The 17,948-nt window shown below is 41.9% G+C and overlaps 1 protein-coding gene and 2 non-coding genes across 3 annotated transcripts; all 3 read left to right on the top strand.

The window, feature by feature from the left end:
- The first annotated feature begins 6,395 nt into the window (after window positions 1-6,395).
- LOC106562921 (large ribosomal subunit protein eL37) lies at window positions 6,396-16,316 on the top strand. Its single transcript, XM_014128023.3, has 4 exons — window positions 6,396-6,486; window positions 7,159-7,294; window positions 13,530-13,614; window positions 16,205-16,316. The coding sequence occupies exons 1-4, from the start codon at window positions 6,484-6,486 to the stop codon at window positions 16,272-16,274; spliced, it is 294 nt and encodes a 97-aa protein (XP_013983498.1). The 5' UTR covers window positions 6,396-6,483; the 3' UTR covers window positions 16,275-16,316.
- On the top strand, window positions 7,007-7,085 carry LOC123725282 (small nucleolar RNA SNORD72). The gene has a single exon (XR_006757783.1). It is a non-coding gene; the product is annotated as a small nucleolar RNA SNORD72 (small nucleolar RNA).
- On the top strand, window positions 8,156-8,234 carry LOC123725283 (small nucleolar RNA SNORD72). Its single transcript, XR_006757784.1, has one exon. It is a non-coding gene; the product is annotated as a small nucleolar RNA SNORD72 (small nucleolar RNA).
- Window positions 16,317-17,948: the final 1,632 nt, after the last annotated feature.

Here is a 17,948-nt window from a genome sequence, read left to right as displayed (position 1 = left end):
GGTCAGCCAAAACCAAGGTCAACGTGCCTTCTTCTAAGGACAAGATAGACACCTCCAGACCGGTTTAACTGTCTGCCCACAGTGCCCCTTTGTTCACCCACAGGTCTAATAGGCCTATAGCAATCTCCCGTATAGTCCTACACATAGGCCTATTTTCCTTACATGGGGGAAATCTGAATTTTGACAAATAATGAAATTCAAATTTCCATAGGTCTATATTTTATTACACAAACATAAACCATTCCAAAACCTTATAGAATACCAAATAAAGTGGGGTAAATAGCCTCCTTAAATGTCAAAAAAGCATCCTGTAAAAAACAGCATCCACCCTCATGATTTTGTTGCTTATTGTTTGGGGGTCAAATCATTTTCACTCTTCTCAACACTGTGTGTAGGCCCATTTCATACAAATGTCATAACACAAGGCCTAGGCCTACATGTGTTTCCTCTTGCCCAATAAGATGTTTAAAATGAATAGGCATATTCCTAAATATCCATGATGATTATTCTCAGTTAGCTGTTCAGGGACAATTTGGAAGCATAAGCCTACCAGGCTATAGGGTAGGAACAATCACGAAAGACATTGAGCTACACTGCTTTAATGTTAAAGGCCCAGTGCAGCGTTTTTTATCTCAATATCAAATGTATGTTTATTGGTCGGATACACTGTTTAGCAGGTGTTACTGCAGGTGCAGCAAAATGCTTATAGTACTAGTGTCACACCCTGATCTGTTTCACCTGTCTTTGTGATTGTCTCCACCCCCTCCAGGTGTCACCCATCTTCCCCATTATCCCCTGTGTATTTATACCTGTGTTCTCTGTTTGTCTGTTGCCAATTCGTCTTGTTTGTCAAGTCAACCAGCGTTTGTTTCTCAGCTCCTGCTTTTTCCCAGTCTCGCTTTTCTCGCCCTCCTGGTTTGGCCTTTGCCTGTCCTGACTCCGAGCCCACCTGCCTGACCACTCTGCCTGACCCTGAGCCTGCCTACCGACCTGTACCTTTTCCTCCCCTGAATTTTTGACCTCTGCTTACCCTGATCCTGAGCCTGCCTGCCATCCGGTACCATTGCCTCACCTCTGGTTACTGAACCCTGCCTGCCTTGACCTGTCTATTGCCTGCCCCTATTGGTTTATTAAACTATTGTTTATTCGACGAGGTCTGCATCTGGGTCTTACCTTCATACCTGATAACTAGCTCCTAACAATGCATTAAGATGTCAGACAAGTACACAAAAAAAACAAGAAACCAAGAACGGCAGGTCAAGTCTAATTAACAATACAAATGGCACTGTAGCAGTAATCAAAATGCAATCTATACTATACATATGCACACCGGAAAAATGTATACAAGATATACTAAGAATAATATGTTTAGAAGTAGATATATTACAGTGAGCTATGTCAAGAATCCAGTATATACAATTGAAGTCGGAGGTTTACCTACACTTTGGTTGGAGTCATTAAAACTTGTTTTTCAACCACTCCACAAATTTCTTGTTAACAAACTATAGTTTTGGCAAGTCGGTTAGGACATCTACTTTGTGCATGACACAAGTAATTTTTACAACAACTGATACAGACAGGTTATTTCACTTATAATTCACTGTATCACAATTCCAGTGTGTCAGAAGTTGACATACACTAAGTTGACTGTGCCTTTAAACAGCTTGGAAAATTCCAGAAAATGATGTCATGGCTTTAGAAGCTTCTGATAGGCTAACTGACATAATTTGAGTCAATTGCAGGTGTACCTGTGGATGTATTTCAAGGCCTACCTTCAAACTCAGTGCCTCTTTGCTGGACATCATCGGAAGATCAAAAGAAATCAGCCAAGACCTCAGGAAAAAAAAGTGGAGACCTCCAAGTCTGGTTCATCCGTGGGAGCAATTTCCAAATGCTTGAAGGTACCACGTTCATCTGTACAAACAATAGTACACAAGTATAAACGCCAGGGGACCACGCAGCCGTCATACCGCTCAGGAAGAAGACGCGTTCTGTATCCTAGAGATGAACGTACTTTGGTGCGAAAAGTGCAAATCAATCCCAGAACAACAGCAAAGGACCTTGTGAAGATGCTGGAGGAAACAGGTACAAAGTATCTAAATCCACGAGTCCTATATCGACATAACCTGAAAGGCCGCTCAGCAAGGAAGAAGCCACTGCTCCAAAATCGCCATAAAAAAAGCCAGACTACGGTTTGCAACTGCACATGGGGACAAAGATCGTACTTTTTGGAGAAATGTCCTCTGGTCTGATGAAACAAAAATAGAACTGTTTGGCCATAATGACCATCGTTATGTTTGGAGGGAAAAGGGGGAGGCTTGCAAGCCAAAGAACACCATCCCACTGTGAAGCACGGGGGTGGCAGCATCGTGTTGTGGGGGTGCTTTGCTGCAGGAGGGACTGGTGCACTTCACAAAATAGATGGCATCATGAGGCAGGAAAAGTATGTGGATATATTGAAGCAAAATCTCAATACATCAGTCAGGAAGTTAAAGCTTGGTTGCAAATGGGTCTTCCAAATGGACAATGACCCCAACCATACTTCCAAAGTTGTGGCAAAATGGCTTAAGGACAACAAAGTCAAGGTATTGGAGTGGTCATCACAAAGCCCTGACCTCAATCCCATACAATATTTGTGGACAGAACTGACAAAGCATGTGTGAGCAAGGAGGCCTACAAACCTGACTCAGTTACACCAGCTCTGTCAGGAGAAATGGGCCAACATTCACCCAATTTATTGTGGGACGCTTGTGGAAGTTTGGCAAGGCAATGCTACCAAATACTAATTGAGTGTATGTAAACTTCTGACCCACTGGGAATGTGATGAAAGAAAGAAATGCTGAAATAAATTATTCTCTCTACTATTATTCTGACATTTTACATTCTTAAAATAAAGTGGTGATCCTAACTGACCTTAGACAGGGAATTTGTACTAGGATTAAATGTCAGGAAATGTGAAAAACTGAGTTTAAATGTATTTAGCTAAGGTGTATGTAAACTAGCGACTTCAACTGTAAATATGTGGTGTGTGTGTGTATAAACAGTCACTAAAATACAATGTACAGTAGTAGAAATATTACAATGAGCTGTTGGTGATACAGTATTTAAATACACAGTGTTAAACGGGCCCACTGGGCACATATTGGTTGAATCATCGTTGTTTCCACATCATTTCAATGAAGTTGTGTTGAACCAATGTGGAATAGATGTTGAATTGATGTCTGTACCCAGTGGGGAAGTGTCCAGGAGTTCAATCAAATCATTTCTGGGTAACAGTTAAGTAACTTACTGTAATAGTTTTCTATTAAAATGGTCAAAAAGCAACAAAAATAGCTTTCTCAAGCAATAATTTTGCTAGGACTGTCTGGGAGTTGTCTGAGTGAGGGACCTAATTGGGGGGGGCTAATGTGAGGGATATGTAACCTAAAAACTAGATGTTATTGGCAGAGAGGTTTGGAACTCTCTGTTATTGGTCTATTAAACTATTCCGCCTGGTGATCATCAAATCAAATCAAATCAAATGTATTTATATAGCCCTTCTTACATCGGCTGATATCTCAAAGTGCTGTACAGAAACCCAGCCTAAAACCCCAAACAGCAAGCAATGCAGGTGTAGAAGCACGGTGGCTAGGAAAAACTCCCTAGAAAGGCCAAAACCTAGGAAGAAACCTAAAGAGGAACCAGGCTATGAGGGGTGGCCAGTCCTCTTCTGGCTGTGCCGGGTGGAGATTATAACAGAACATGGCCAAGATGTTCAAATGTTCATAAATGACCAGCATGGTCAAATAATAATAATCACAGTAATTGTCGAGGGTGCAACAAGTCAGTAACACAAGAGTAAGTGTCAGTTGGCTTTTTCATAGCCGATCTTTGAGAGTATCTCTACCACTCCTGCTGTCTCTAGAGAGTTGAAAACAGCAGGTCTGGGACAGGTAGCACGTCCGGTGAACAGGTCAGGGTTCCAGCAGGTCTGGGACAGCAGAACTGGGACAGGTAGCACGTCTGGTGAACAGGTCAGGGTTCCATAGCCGCAGGCAGAACAGTTGGAACTGGAGCAGCAGCACGGCCAGGTGAACTGGGGACAGGAAGGAGTCATCAAGCCAGGTAGTCCTGAGGCATGGTCCTAGGGCTCAGGTCCTCCGAGAGAGAGAAAGAAAGAAAGAGAGAAAGAGAGAGAGAATTAGAGAGAGCATATTTAAATTCACACAGGACACCGGAAAAGACAAGAGAAATACTCCAGATGTGACAGACTGACCCTAGCCCCCCGACACATAAACTACTGCAGCATAAATACTGGAGGCTGAGACAGGAGGGGTCAGGGGACACGGTGGCCCCATCCGACGAAACCCCCGGACAGGGCCAAACAGGTAGGATATAACCCCACCCATTTGCCAAAGCACAGCCCCCACACCACTGGATGTCACCAGGCAAACCAAAAGTCCACTCAGGCAAAGTCTGTTGATTAGAAGGTCCTGTGTAAATTGTATTTTCAACCAGCAACTATCAGGAAATAACACTGATAAAAAAATCACACTTTTACAGTGTTTCATTAGCTGTTGTACAATACAAAACAGGAAAACAGAATTTTGACTTCACTGGGCATTCCAGGATACAAGTTTATTCTGTTTATTCTCTGGGGAACATAATGTCAAATAGAGGTGCTTATATGTGTCCTTTTTCACTGCATGTACAAGTGTGAAATGGAAATGTGTTTTTTGCAATTCCCAACTCCCCCTGAGAGTGGGGTCACGGCCAGGGATCAGTCATTATTGACGGCAACCCTGGAACAATTAGGGCTAAGTGCCTTGCTCAAGGGCACATCAGCAGATTTTACACCAAGATGGCTCGGGGATTCAAACCAGTGACCTTTTTGATTACTGGCCCAACGCTCTTAACCACTAGACTACCTGCGGCCCTTCATATGTATACAATGTATAAAAGTTAGAAATATTAAATCATTTTTTTGCGAATGAAAAACTTGAATAGACGAAATAAAGTCAACTGATAGTCCACATCACATCCTCATTCAGCGAGTCCGTCTCAATTTGTCTAAAGTGGATTCCTGTCCTTGTCCTCACTCCTTCCTCTTTACAAATCTGGGAATAGCAATATGTCGGCTACCAAGCGGGAACGAGCTTAAACTGCACAGTTATTTAATGAAGTTGGTTTCAGATGAAGGAAAACAGACAGGACATGACGCTGCTTTAGATTATTGTCCCTTAGCCACCAGCAGCTGAATGTTAACATCTTGTGGCTAAAAATAATATTACACTCAAAAGCAATGCCGTCATTGCCTACAACACAGGCAGCCTAAATCTGATCTTTTCCCACTAATTGGTCTTTTGACCAATCACATCAGATCTTTTCACATCAGACCTTTTCAGAGCTGATCTGATTGGTCAAAAGACCAGTTCATGACAAAAAGATCAGAATTGTGCTGCCTCTGTAAATGCAGCCAATGTAGCAGATGATAATAGTATGACTGAGCTCCCGCGATCTGATTGGTCAAAAGACCAGTTAATGACAAAAAGATCAGAATTGTGCTGCCTCTGTAAATGCAGCCAATGTAGCAGATGTTAATAGTATGCCTGGGCTCCCGAGTGGAGCAGCGGTCTAAGGCACTGCATCTCAGTGGTAGAAGGGTCACTACAGACAACCTGGTTTGAATCCAGGCTGTATCACAACCGGCAGTGATTGGGAGTCCCATAGGGCGGCGCACAATTGGTCCAGCGTCGTCTGGGTTTGGCCGGTGTAGGCCGTCATTGTAAATAAGAATTTGTTCTTGACTGACATGCCTAGTTAAATAAAAAAATATGACTGATTGACACATTGAAATTGAGTGTCTTGGATGCAACTCCACCTGTGTAAAGATGCACTATTGTAAAGTGGTTGTTCCACTGGATATCATAAGGTGAATCCACCAATTTGTAAGTCGCTCTGGATAAGAGCGTCTGCTAAATGACTTAAATGTAAATGTTAAATGTAAAGTCTTTGAAAGCATATATTTTATGGTGTTCATGTAGTAGGCCTAGGCCTTGTATAGACTCATTGAAATGTTGTGGATGCCTTATCTTGATAGGCTAAGGAAGAAACCTGTGTATTCATATCCATTTCAGAAGCAAGCTATGGAAGTAGCCAAGATAGAATACTTTTTCAATCATATCCTTCCATTCCTTGGAGTAATCACTGAGCCAACATGATTTGATGGGTGAACGCAGAGAATGAATTATGCATTTTAAAGTATTCAAACAGGCCCTGCCAGTCATAAATAAAACAAAAAATTGGTCAGTTTTACCTTAAGTACATAAATGAATGTTTACACTCTTAGTTGGTAGCGGGCAACTTAGTAGGCCACTCATGGAGTGAAATGCTTATCCTAATTAAGGGGGCTTATTTTACTGTTACACCGGAACAACCTCGGTTCTGATTTACCGCAACACCAAGGCCTTTTCCGGTCTCTTTCCACCCACCCACAGTAAGAAAATGGTTAGTGAAAAAATGTGTCAGATGGATCTTACAACATCTATTTATTTATCCTTTTATTTTTCAAGAAGTCGTAGTGGTTTACGACTTATAATCAATGATAATGTGTTCTCACTGATATTGTTTTTGGTGAAACGTTAGATGGTGTAGAAAAACCGGTAAACAACTTGGCTAACTAACGTTATCTAGCAATGGAGGCATTGGTCTATTTTTGTGTGTTTTGGGGTTAGCTTGCTAGTTTGCTCAAGGTAAATAAGCCATTTTACAAACCACAACATCCTCGCCTTTCTTTGTGTAGCAAATTCCCTCTAATCAACTAGTTATGAGTTGTTTTGGTGAAATGTTGCTAGTTGGAAGTGTTAGTCTATTATGCCACTTGTCTAACTAGCTAACGTTACCGCTAACTAGCGAAGTTACCAGGAAGTTGGATAGAAACGTTAGTAGTGCAGCTTAATTACCTAAGCATGCAATCAGATGAACAACAAATAACTAATTCTCTCCAATGAATTATCCATGGGCCATTGTCTTGTCAATGATGTTTTCAATACAAATGTCTGAACATATGAATTTCAGTGATTCTTACTTATTGACTGAGACAAGATCCCAACCTCTCCATGCATTCACACCGAATGACAATGATCAATTTGGCTAAATGTTGGTCCTTGTGTGTTTCAGACGAAGGGGACATCGTCCTTCGGAAAGCGGCGTAATAAGACTCATGCTCTATGCCGTCGCTGCGGTTCTAAGGCTTACCATCTGCAGAAGTCGTCCTGCGGGAAGTGTGGCTACCCCGAGAAGCGCAAGAGAAGTTGTAAGTGCCCATGCCATTTCCTTGAGATCGATAGTTCAGTTTATCCATTCATTGAAACTGCTGTATTGTAGTGATGGGATGTTCGGTACTTTTTACTGACTCCAGATCATTTCAACTCGTTCAGGCAAAAGATCGAATCTTTCAACTAATTTCGTTCATTTGATTCAGTAATGCCCAGAGCATGCAGGACCCGTAACGGCGAACAATGAACTAAAAACTCGAAAGAATCATGATTCTACACACCTCTCGTTCTCCATAGGCTCCATAGGGCTTATTGTCGCAGTCATTTGTGACTGAGACTTATTACTGTGCTTTGAGGCTACTAATACAAATACGATGATTTATTGATAGCTTTGAAACAAGGTCTAGTTGTGTCCGATTGTGAACAGCTCTTGACTGAAGGTCCTCCGCTTGACAGGGAGACCCAACGTTTCATTATCATGTTCAAGTGTTGAGCAGAGGCATGTTCTGGTTTTACCAAGCTGTGTCATCTAACATTCAATAATCAATTAATAGCATTCATTCTTTCTCCATGCAATCAATTATCAGTTCTAAACATGCGTTTTTATGCGTGATCTATTTTTCCATGAGCACATGATACAGTTTGTCTGCTGAGCCTGAGAGGCGAGTATTAATCCTGTCAGTAAAGTCGTTCACAAAGAATAAATGGTTTACAAATGGCACATCACTACTATATTATCACCAAGATGTCACAGACCTGTGGGTATTCTGTCTCAATATTGAATACTGAGGTTTGTTGCTGCGTTGTTTTTCACTTTGTTTGCTTTACTGCTTGCCTTGTTGACTTGTTTTTGAATGTTTGACAGTGCCGCATGAGTCAGTTCATGTTTATTACCCAGTATCTTGTCAATGATGTTTTCAATACAAATGTCTGAACATATGAATTTCAGTGATTCTTACTTTGTGACTGAGACAAGAGCCCCAACTCTCCATGCATGCACATTGGATGACAAATTAGGCAAAGATTTGTTTTGTTCCCACATCTGTTGACCCAGGGTGTGTATCACAGTGGCTTATGCTATCTGGGTGATTCGAACATAACAAAGTCAATGGAGGCTGCATGCCATGACAAAAATACTCCTGAATGCGTCATTTTTGGAATTTGATTCTCCCGAATGTCTGGCTATTATTACGGTGATTTGTTAATTTTCAAAGATCTTGTTTAAATGTGTTTATGTGTGTGTGTGTGTGTGTGTGTGTGTGTGTGTGTGTGTGTGTGTGTGTGTGTGTGTGTGTGTGTGTGTGTGTGTGTGTGTGTGTGTGTGTGTGTGTCCATTTATCCTTTCTCCATACTTTATATTTGGTTTATTTTTATAGTGAGAAATAATACACTGAACAAAAATATAAACGCAACATGTAAATTGTTGGTCCCATGTTTCATGAGCTGAAATAAACGATCCCAGAAATATGCCATACGCATAAATAATTTCTCTCAAGTTTTGTGCACAAATTTGTTTACATCCCTGTTAGTGAGCATTTCTCCTTTGCTAAGATAATCCATCCAATTTATTCATTGTCTTTTGTTTTGGAGCACTCCTGTCAATCTTGAGTAAGGACACGCACTTGATTATGCATAGAACTAGGCCTAGGCTACCTGACCTGCTTCTGCTGATTATGCATAGAACTAGGCCTAGGCTACCTGACCTGCTTCTGCTGATTATGCATAGAACTAGGCCTAGGCTACCTGACCTGCTTCTGCTGATTATGCATAGAACTAGGCCTAGGCTACCTGACCTGCTTCTGCTGATTATGCATAGAACTAGGCCTAGGCTACCTGACCTGCGCGACAATGTAGGCGTATAAATGTTGCCATTTGGTAGGGCTGACCCCAATTGGTCGATTGTTTGGTCATTGGGCTGTTGGTCGACCAAGATTGTTTTAGTCAAGCAGGTGTGTGTGTGTGTTTATTTATTTATTTGCGCCCATCTCAGTGAACTTATCCATTCCGGAGGCCTAGACTAAAAGCCAATTTAAGCTTGATCTGAAAATGTAGTCAGAGGCTGGAGGGTGTGATGTGAAAGCGAAGGCTCCATTGGCATGCAGAGGCCAAATTGAGCTCTTGTACCACATAGCATGCTCCTCCCAAATGTTCCCCTTTCTCATTGTCTGAGTGGACACATTATCTGAAGAGTGCACAACCTATGCTGCAATGCAACAAGTTTTGATTTATTTCATTCCATTTCCGAGTTATGTCTTTCCAGCTTACCACTCTGCGCGAAATCGAAAAATGTCATGCTCTGATCCAGTGGAAACGTCATACTTCTTATCAATGCTTGACTTGGACAGAAATAGGTTCCGGTACTCATTTTGGGTGCTGGTACTGTTTATATTTTGGTACAGGAGCTCCAAAATACTTCTGAGCTAATATTCAATACGAGGAACAGGAGCTCAAGCAGTAGAACATTTGAGGTGCCGGTACTCAGCTCCTGTGAGCTCCTGCCCAAGTCGGCACTGCTTCTTATCCCTTGCATAAATAGCCTGAAACTCTGAGGGCCCAGAATATTTTATACAATGTTGAAAGTTCATTAGTGCAAGCTTTGGGCTGGACCCAACTTAATAGTTAAACTCAGCAAAAAAAGAAACGTCCTCTCACTGTCAACTGCGTTTATTTTCAGCAAACTTAACATGTGTAAATATTTATATGAATATAACAAGATTCAACAACTGAGAAATAAACTGAGCAAGTTCCGCAGACATATGACTAACAGAAATTGAATAATGTGTCCCTGAACAAAAGGGGGGGGGGGTCAAAATAAAAAGTAACAGTCAGTATCTGGTGTGGTCACCAGCTGCATTATGTACTGCAGTGCATCTCCTCCTCATGGACTGCACCAGATTTGCTAGTTCTTGCTGTGAGATGTTACCCCACTCGTCCACCAAGGCACCTGCAAGTTCCCGGACATTTCTGGGGGTAATGGCCCTAGCCCTCACCCTCCGATCCAGCAGGTCCCAGACGTGCTCAATGGGATTGAGATCCGGGCTCTTCGCTGGCCATGGCAGACCACTGACAGTCCTGTCTTGCAGGAAATCACGCACAGAACGAGCAGTATGGCTGGTGGCATTGTCATGCTGGAGGGTCATGTCAGCATGAGCCTGCAGGAAGGGTACCACATGAGGGAGGAGGATGTCTTCCCTGTAACACACAGCGTTGAGATTGCCTGCAATGACAACAAGCTCAGTCCGATGATGCTGTGACACACCGCCCCAGACCATGACGGACCCTCCACCTCCAAAATCAATCCCGCTCCAGAGTACAGGCCTCGGTGTAACGCTCATTCCTTCAACGATAAACGCGAATCCGACCATCGCCCCTGGTGAGAGAACCGCGACTCATCAGTGAAGAGCACTTTTTGCCAGTCCTGTCTGGTCCAGCGACAGTGGGTTTGTGCCCATAGGCGACGTTGTTGCCAGTGAGGACCTGCCTGCCTTACAACAGGCCTACAAGCCCTCAGTCCAGCCTCTCTTAGCCTATTGCAGACAGTCTGTGGTTCAGCCAATCATTCACATAACAGAATGCAGCACGCGACTCAGAGACGAGACAACCAATTTGCTAGTTACATCATCAGCGAGCGCTCTGGAAAGACAGTGGGAGAGTGGAAAGATCAGTTTGTATCCATAAGTTTGCCAGTTAACTAACAGCAGCGTGTCCCCTGAACGATAACGAAGAGGTGTAACCGGAAAACAACTAGCATTTGGAAAGTTTGAGGTGAGGGAGAAAGTATGGTGGAACAAGTACTGTTACCATGGTTAAGTATCTTGCTAGCTGGATCGAATTTTCCGTTAGCTAACCAGAGAAATGTTGACCAACTTTAGCCAACTGATCAAATAATTGAGTTTATGGTGTGAAAATTAGCTGGCTAATAAAGTCAGACAGCTAAGGCTAGCTAGCTAACGTTAACATCAGATGAGCTAACGTTAGTAATCTAACCCATTGGCTGTAGTATTAACTGGTAACGTTATAACTTGAACGGCAAGGAGTCGCGTAGCGCGTTTGTTGCTTACTGGACCCTGGCAATCTGTGTGAAATGTTAACTAGCTAACTAACTACTATCTGTGAACTAATGTTTTCCTTCTACAGTATGTGGTGAATTTTTTTTTTTTAACAAGTGTAGCTGGAGCTGGACCTGGCTTAAGCTGGATGCCACTAGATGTGAAAGGAACACTAAACACTTTCCCTATTTCTCACTTTTTCAATAAGGTGGATAAAAAGGGGTATGCGAGGTGTACTCTGCCTGAAAGAGATCAATTATGCCAACAAAGGGTATCATGCTCAGCTGGCACATTGTAGAACAGTTGTCCACAGGCAGAAAGTGTACAATGTAATAATGTGCAGTGTAGCCCAAATATATAGTTTTTCTTGTGTTGAACTTGACAGTAACACTGTCTTAGGTCAGTTGGGATCACCACTTTATTTTAAGAATGTGAAATGTCAGAATAATAGTAGAGTGATTTATTTCAGCATTTATTTCTTTCATCACTTTCCCAGTGGGTCAGAAGTTTACATACACTCAATTAGTATTTGGTAGCATTGCCTTTAAATTGTTTAACTTGGGTCAAAAGTTTCGGGGAGCCTTCCACAAGCTTCCTACAATAAGTTGGGTGAATTTTGGCCCATTCCTCCTGACAGAGCTGGTGTAACTGAGTCAGGTTTCTAGGCCTCCTTGTTCGCACATTCTTTTTCAGTTGTGCCCACACATTTTCTATAGGATTGAGGTCGGGGCTTTGTGATGGCCACTCCAATACCTTGCCTTTGTTGTCCTTAAGCCATTTTGCCACAACTTTGGAAGTATGGTTGGGGTCATTGTCCATTTGGAAGACCCATTTGCGACCAAGCTTTAACTTCCTGACTGATGTCTTGATGTTGCTTCAATATATCCACGTACTTTTCCATCCTCATAATGCCATCTATTTTGTGAAGGGCACCAGTCCCTCCTGCAGCAAAGCACCCCCACAACATGATGCTGCCACCCCCGTGCTTCACGGTTGGGATGGTATTCTTCAGCTTGCAAGCCTCCCTCTTTTTCCCCCAAACATAACGATGGTCATTATGGCCAAACAGTTCTATTTTTGTTTCATCAGACCAGAGAACGTTTCTCCAAATACTACGATCTTTGTCCCCATGTGCAGTTGCAAACTGTAGACTGGCTTTTTTATGGTGGTTTTGGAGCAGTGGCTTCTTCCTTGCTGAGCGGCCTTTAAGGTTATGTTGATATTGGACTCGTTTTACTGTGGGTATAGATACTTTTGTACCTGTTTCCTCCAGCATCTTCACAGGGTCCTTTGCTGTTCTGGGATTGATTTGCACTTTTCGCACCAAAGTACGTTCATCTCTAGGAGACAGAACGCGTCTCCTTCCTGAGCGGTATGATGGCTGCTTGGTCCCATGGTGTTTATACTTGCGTACTATTGTTTGTACAGATGAACGTGGTACCTTCAGGCAATTGGAAATTGCTCCCAATGATGGACCAGACTTGTGGAGGTCTCCACTTTTTTTTTTTTTCTGAGGTCTTGGCTGATTTCTTTTGATTTTTCCATGATGTCAAGCAAAGTATCACTGAGCTTGAACGTAGGCCTTGAAATACATCCACAGGTACATCTCCAATTGACTCAAATGATGTCAATTAGCCTATCAGAAGCTTCTAAAGCCATGACATCATTTTCTGGAATTTTCCAAGCTGTTTAAAAGCACAGTGAACTTAGTGTATGTAAACTTCTGACCCACTGGAATTGTGATTAAGTGAAATAATCTGTCTATAAACAATTGTTGGAAAAATGACTTGTGTCATGCACAAAGTAGATGTCCTAACCGACTTGCCAAAACTATAGTTTGTTAACAAGTAATTTGTGGAGTGGTTGAAAAACGAGTTTTAGTGATTCCAACCTAAATGAATGTAAACTTCCGACTTCAGCTGTACATATGCGGTCTGGAAAAAAAACGTGTGGCAAGCTAGGAGAATTAGGTTAAGGTTGGGGAAAGGGTTAGGGTTTACTAAAATGCTATAATTGTCCCTTACGCGACTAACATGTATCGCTAAAACCAGGCCTGCACTGAAGTCTTGGTTTCCTCTAATGCAATGATGCTCTTTTGTCAAGGATCTGCTAATTAAGTTAAGGATATTTAGGAATGTTCGCTGATGATAACCATTGATCCTGCTTTGTGAAATTTCTTTCTGCAGTTTCCCGTTGTGTATTGACCTGTCGTCTCTTTCTGTAGACAACTGGAGCGCTAAGGCCAAGAGGAGGAACACCACTGGGACCGGCCGCCTGAGACATCTGAGGGTTGTCTACCGCAGATTCAGGTGAGCACAGTGTAAAGCCAAGCTATACAGTCCTGCTGGTTTTTGCCCTTGAAAAGACAGGGTTGTTTGGTAGGGCACGTGGCAAAATGTTTTGCATCTGAAAATGAAGTTCAGGTAGGACGCTCTCCCCTTTTCAAAGCGTTTTCTCCTGTTTCTTGCCCACTGAAGGTGGCGACTATGGTGCACTCCAGCCAATCAGTAACATTAGTGCCAGGGAAAAATGTAAGCCTGCAGGACTGGGTCTGATGGGCCTGAGTTAATCAAATGTGAAGGGCATGCAGGTCATTTTAAAATAAGAGTACATTTGTGGTGGTTGATGCTCTGCTGTAGTGTTGTCACGGTACCAGAATTTTTTTACTTCGATACCAGGTTTAGTATCACGATACTTGATACCATGGCAAAAAGAGTTAACTAGTCACAAAACAACCACTGGGCTTCACATTGTTTGCGCAATATGTTGATAACTGGTAGAACAAATAAAATAACAAATAGAACCTCTTCTGTTCTATATTTAATTTCTTTCAAAAAATAAAACTCCCTATTAAATAACAGAATAACTTACATTTTCCTTATGCAAAACCATATCTGAGACTCGGAGCATTCAAAATAATTTTACTGTTATGTCTAAACTGATTAATAATGTAATTTGATACACGGTTAATTTGTTCATCTACAGCCATAATATCCGGTTGACCTATGCTTATTAATTACAGCTAAATCATTTAATGTATTGTTTTTATAAGTTCATTTCTGAAGCTTCTTTATTGCAATAGTCGTCACACCATAGAAATACAATGGATTTAACACAGCGTACTACGATTCCCAGAGTGCATTTCAACTCCCAGGGTACAATGCTCCACCCAGGGTTGCTGGCTGGCAGTCTAAATATATTGCTGTCATAGCTAAGTTATGAGTGCAACTCCAATTACTTTTTGGTTATAATCCTATTATATAACGCTCACATGAATGTCATGCTGAATATAAAGTGCCTTCGGAAAGTATTCAGACCCCTTGACTTTTTCCACATTTTGTTACATTACAGCCTTATAAAATGGGTTAAATAAATACAAAATCCTCAGCAATCTACATATAATGACAAACTGAAAACAGGTTTAATTTTTTTGCAAATGTATTAAAATTAAAACAAGAAATACCTTATTTACAAAGGTATTCAGACCTTTTGCTATGATACTCTAAATTGAGCTCTGGTGCATCCTGTTTCCATTGATAATCCTTGGATGTTTCTACAACTTGATTGGAGTCCAACTGTGGTAAATTGAATTGATTGCACATGATTTGGAAAGGCACAAACCTGTCTATATAAGGTCCCACAGTTGGCTGTGCATGTCAGAGCTAAAACCAAGCAATGAGGTCGAAGGAATTGTCCGTAGAGCTCCGAGACAGGATTGTGTCGAGGAACAGATCTGGGTAAGGGTACCAAAACATTTCTGCAGCATTGAGCGTCCCCAAGAACACAATGGGCTCCATCATTCTTAAATGGAAGAAGTTTGGAGCAATCAGGGGAGAAGGGCCTTGGTCAGGGAGGTGAGGTGTTCAAGAGCCTGATGGTCACTCTGACAGAGCTCTGGAGTTCCTCTGTGGAGATGGGAGAACCTTCCAGAAGGACATCCATCTCTGCAGCACTCCACCAATCAGGCCTTTTATGGTGGCCAGATGGACGCCACTCCTCAGTAAAAGGCACGTGACAGCCCACTTGGAGTTTGCCAAAAGGCACCTAAAGGACTATGATACTATTTCTGTTTTTTGTAATTTATGTGCTATTTTTGTCGCTATGGGGTATTGAGTGGGGGGGAAACTATTTAATATGAGCAAAGTATTCCCGAGTTTTGTCAACAAACTGCTGGCATGGAGGTATGTTTTTGTTAGAAGCCATGCATTTTTTTCTCTCGCTTGCTTCTTAAGTAGCCTGCACTTTGTCAGCTGTATGTGCAAGTAGCCTGGCTAGCTTACTACTGCCCCCTTGAACATTCAGACATATCTAGACAGACTTGATCCTCTCAATCCTTATGATGTGAGACACATTTCAAAGAAGTACCGAAAGTAACAAATTCTAGTACTGAACCGTTTTTCATGTTCTAGTATCGAAAAGGTACAGAAGTTTCAGTAGATCGTGCAACACTACTCTGCTATATGTGAATCACTCTCTGCTCCTGAGTGTGGTTGTGTAGCCCAATAAGACACTATCAGCCTGTGCTCCGTTAAAGCTGTTGCTTGGAAATAATGCTTGCGGAAATTAGTTTGACACAAAATAAATGTCTTAGTAAAAGAAAGTTAAATCACTTTACTGAGGCAAGCTTCAATCCGCCATCAGTTGTGAACTAAGGTCCATATAAAACAATTTATTCTGCTATGTTTGCTTATTGCCATCTATTACTTACTTTGTTCAGCAGTACTGTACATACATCCAACAGACTTCCACAGGGCTGGGTACAAATAACACCACAACCTGGTAAAGACTCTTAGTGACTGAATGAAAAGTTCCCATATAGCTTAGGTGAGCAATAAGGTTACTATTTGAGTCTTCTATGTAATGTACAGATATCTTGTTTTATTTTCCTATCGTTTTCAGGAATGGATTCCGGGAAGGGACCACCCCCAAGCCCAGGCGTGCTGCAGTGGCTGCCTCCAGCTCGTCCTAGACGCACTTTGGGTTCACTTCAATAAATGTGTTGTTGGTTAAAGTTGTCTTCTCCGTTTCTTCAGTATTACATTAACCATCCATGAACTCTTTAACAATCTTAGCTGCATATTTGATAAGTGTAATTGTAGTGGAGTTAACAATTCCCAATTGAATCTTGTTATTTATTCTACCTGGATTTTAAATGAAGAGACATTAAGTGTGTTTCTGTCAAGATTTTAAGTTAGTGCAAGCATTCAGTACCACTGTTTTTGATCAGCACTTGACATTGCCCATAACAACCATAGAAATGGTATGGATGAGACATAATTCCACCCCACAGAATTCTCAAAAGGTTATGTAAAGATGTTTCAGTGGTGCAGTGTACAATCAAGATTGAGACGGCAATAATAGAACAAATATGTATTACTGAATCAAGTGCTCTGTCCGTGGTGTTAGGTTCTGAACAGAGTAAAACTCAAACCAAGTTTATTCACCCACTGGGTCATACAGCTGCAAAGACAACATACAAGCACATATTTATATCTTCCGACAAGGCGTAGTAATCTTCTTGCATGTTTAAGATGGACCTTATTCTCTGTTAGTCCGTAACACTAGGTTCCTCTTACTGGTATTGTCATGGCCCTGCCTAAATCAAGGACCCTCAAAGGTGTGGAAATGTGTGAGGTCTATAATCTGATTAACTTTGGGGTGGGTCTCTGTGGCCCCCCTCCCAGCAATGTCTTCTCCATCTGACCTTATCTCGAGTTGAATTCCACATCCCTCATGGTCCTGATTCCTCAGCAACTGGTCTGTCTTATCAAGAACTGATACTAGACTGTTGCCCTTTGCCTCCCTCAGGAACATACATATTCAACAATAACATATTTGACAGATATCAACTTTGTGCACTTCCCCTTTTCTCAATCAATACTTTTCCACACACCTAGTTCCCCTTGACCCCTAACATTCCTTATACATGTAATTAATCAATAAGTTATAGTATTTTAACATGAAGAAAGCTGACATTATTTTTGAAAAGGAAATGTTGCTGTTGCTGGGGATTTCCCTGCAGGATTTGGAAGAACTAATTGTGGTACTATCCCATCACGAGTTGAACTTGAAATGGAAAGTAAAACCACTAGCCACTCATGAACTCAGCAAAAAATAAATGTCCTCTCACTGTCAACTGTTCATTTTGAGCAAACTTAACATGCGTAAATATTTGTACGAACATAAGATTCAACAACTGAGAAATAAACTGAACAAGTTCCACAGACATGTGACTAACAGAAATGGAATAATGTGTCCCGGAACAAAGGGGAGTCAAAATCAAAAGTAACAGTCAGTATCTGGTGTGGCCACCAGCTGCATTAAGTACTGCAGTGCATCTCATGGACTGCACCAGATTTTACAGTTCTTGCTGTGAGATGTTAGCCCACTCTTCCACCAAGGTAAGTTCCCGGACATTTCTGGGGGAATGACCCTAGCCCTCACCCTCTGATCCAACAAGTCCCAGATGTGCTCAATGGGATTGAGATCCGGGCTCTTCGCTGGCCATGGCAGACCACTGACATTCCTGTCTTGCAGGAAATCACGCACAGAACGAGCAGTATGGCTGGTGGCATTGTCATGCTGGAGGGTCATGTCAGGATGAGCCTGCAGGAAGGGTACCACATGAGGGAGGAGGATGTCT

Source organism: Salmo salar, chromosome 11 (assembly GCF_965601325.2).
Source record: "Salmo salar chromosome 11, fSalSal1, whole genome shotgun sequence".
Classification (NCBI taxonomy): Eukaryota; Metazoa; Chordata; class Actinopteri; order Salmoniformes; family Salmonidae; genus Salmo; species Salmo salar.
This window is presented reverse-complemented; position numbering and strand designations above follow the sequence as displayed.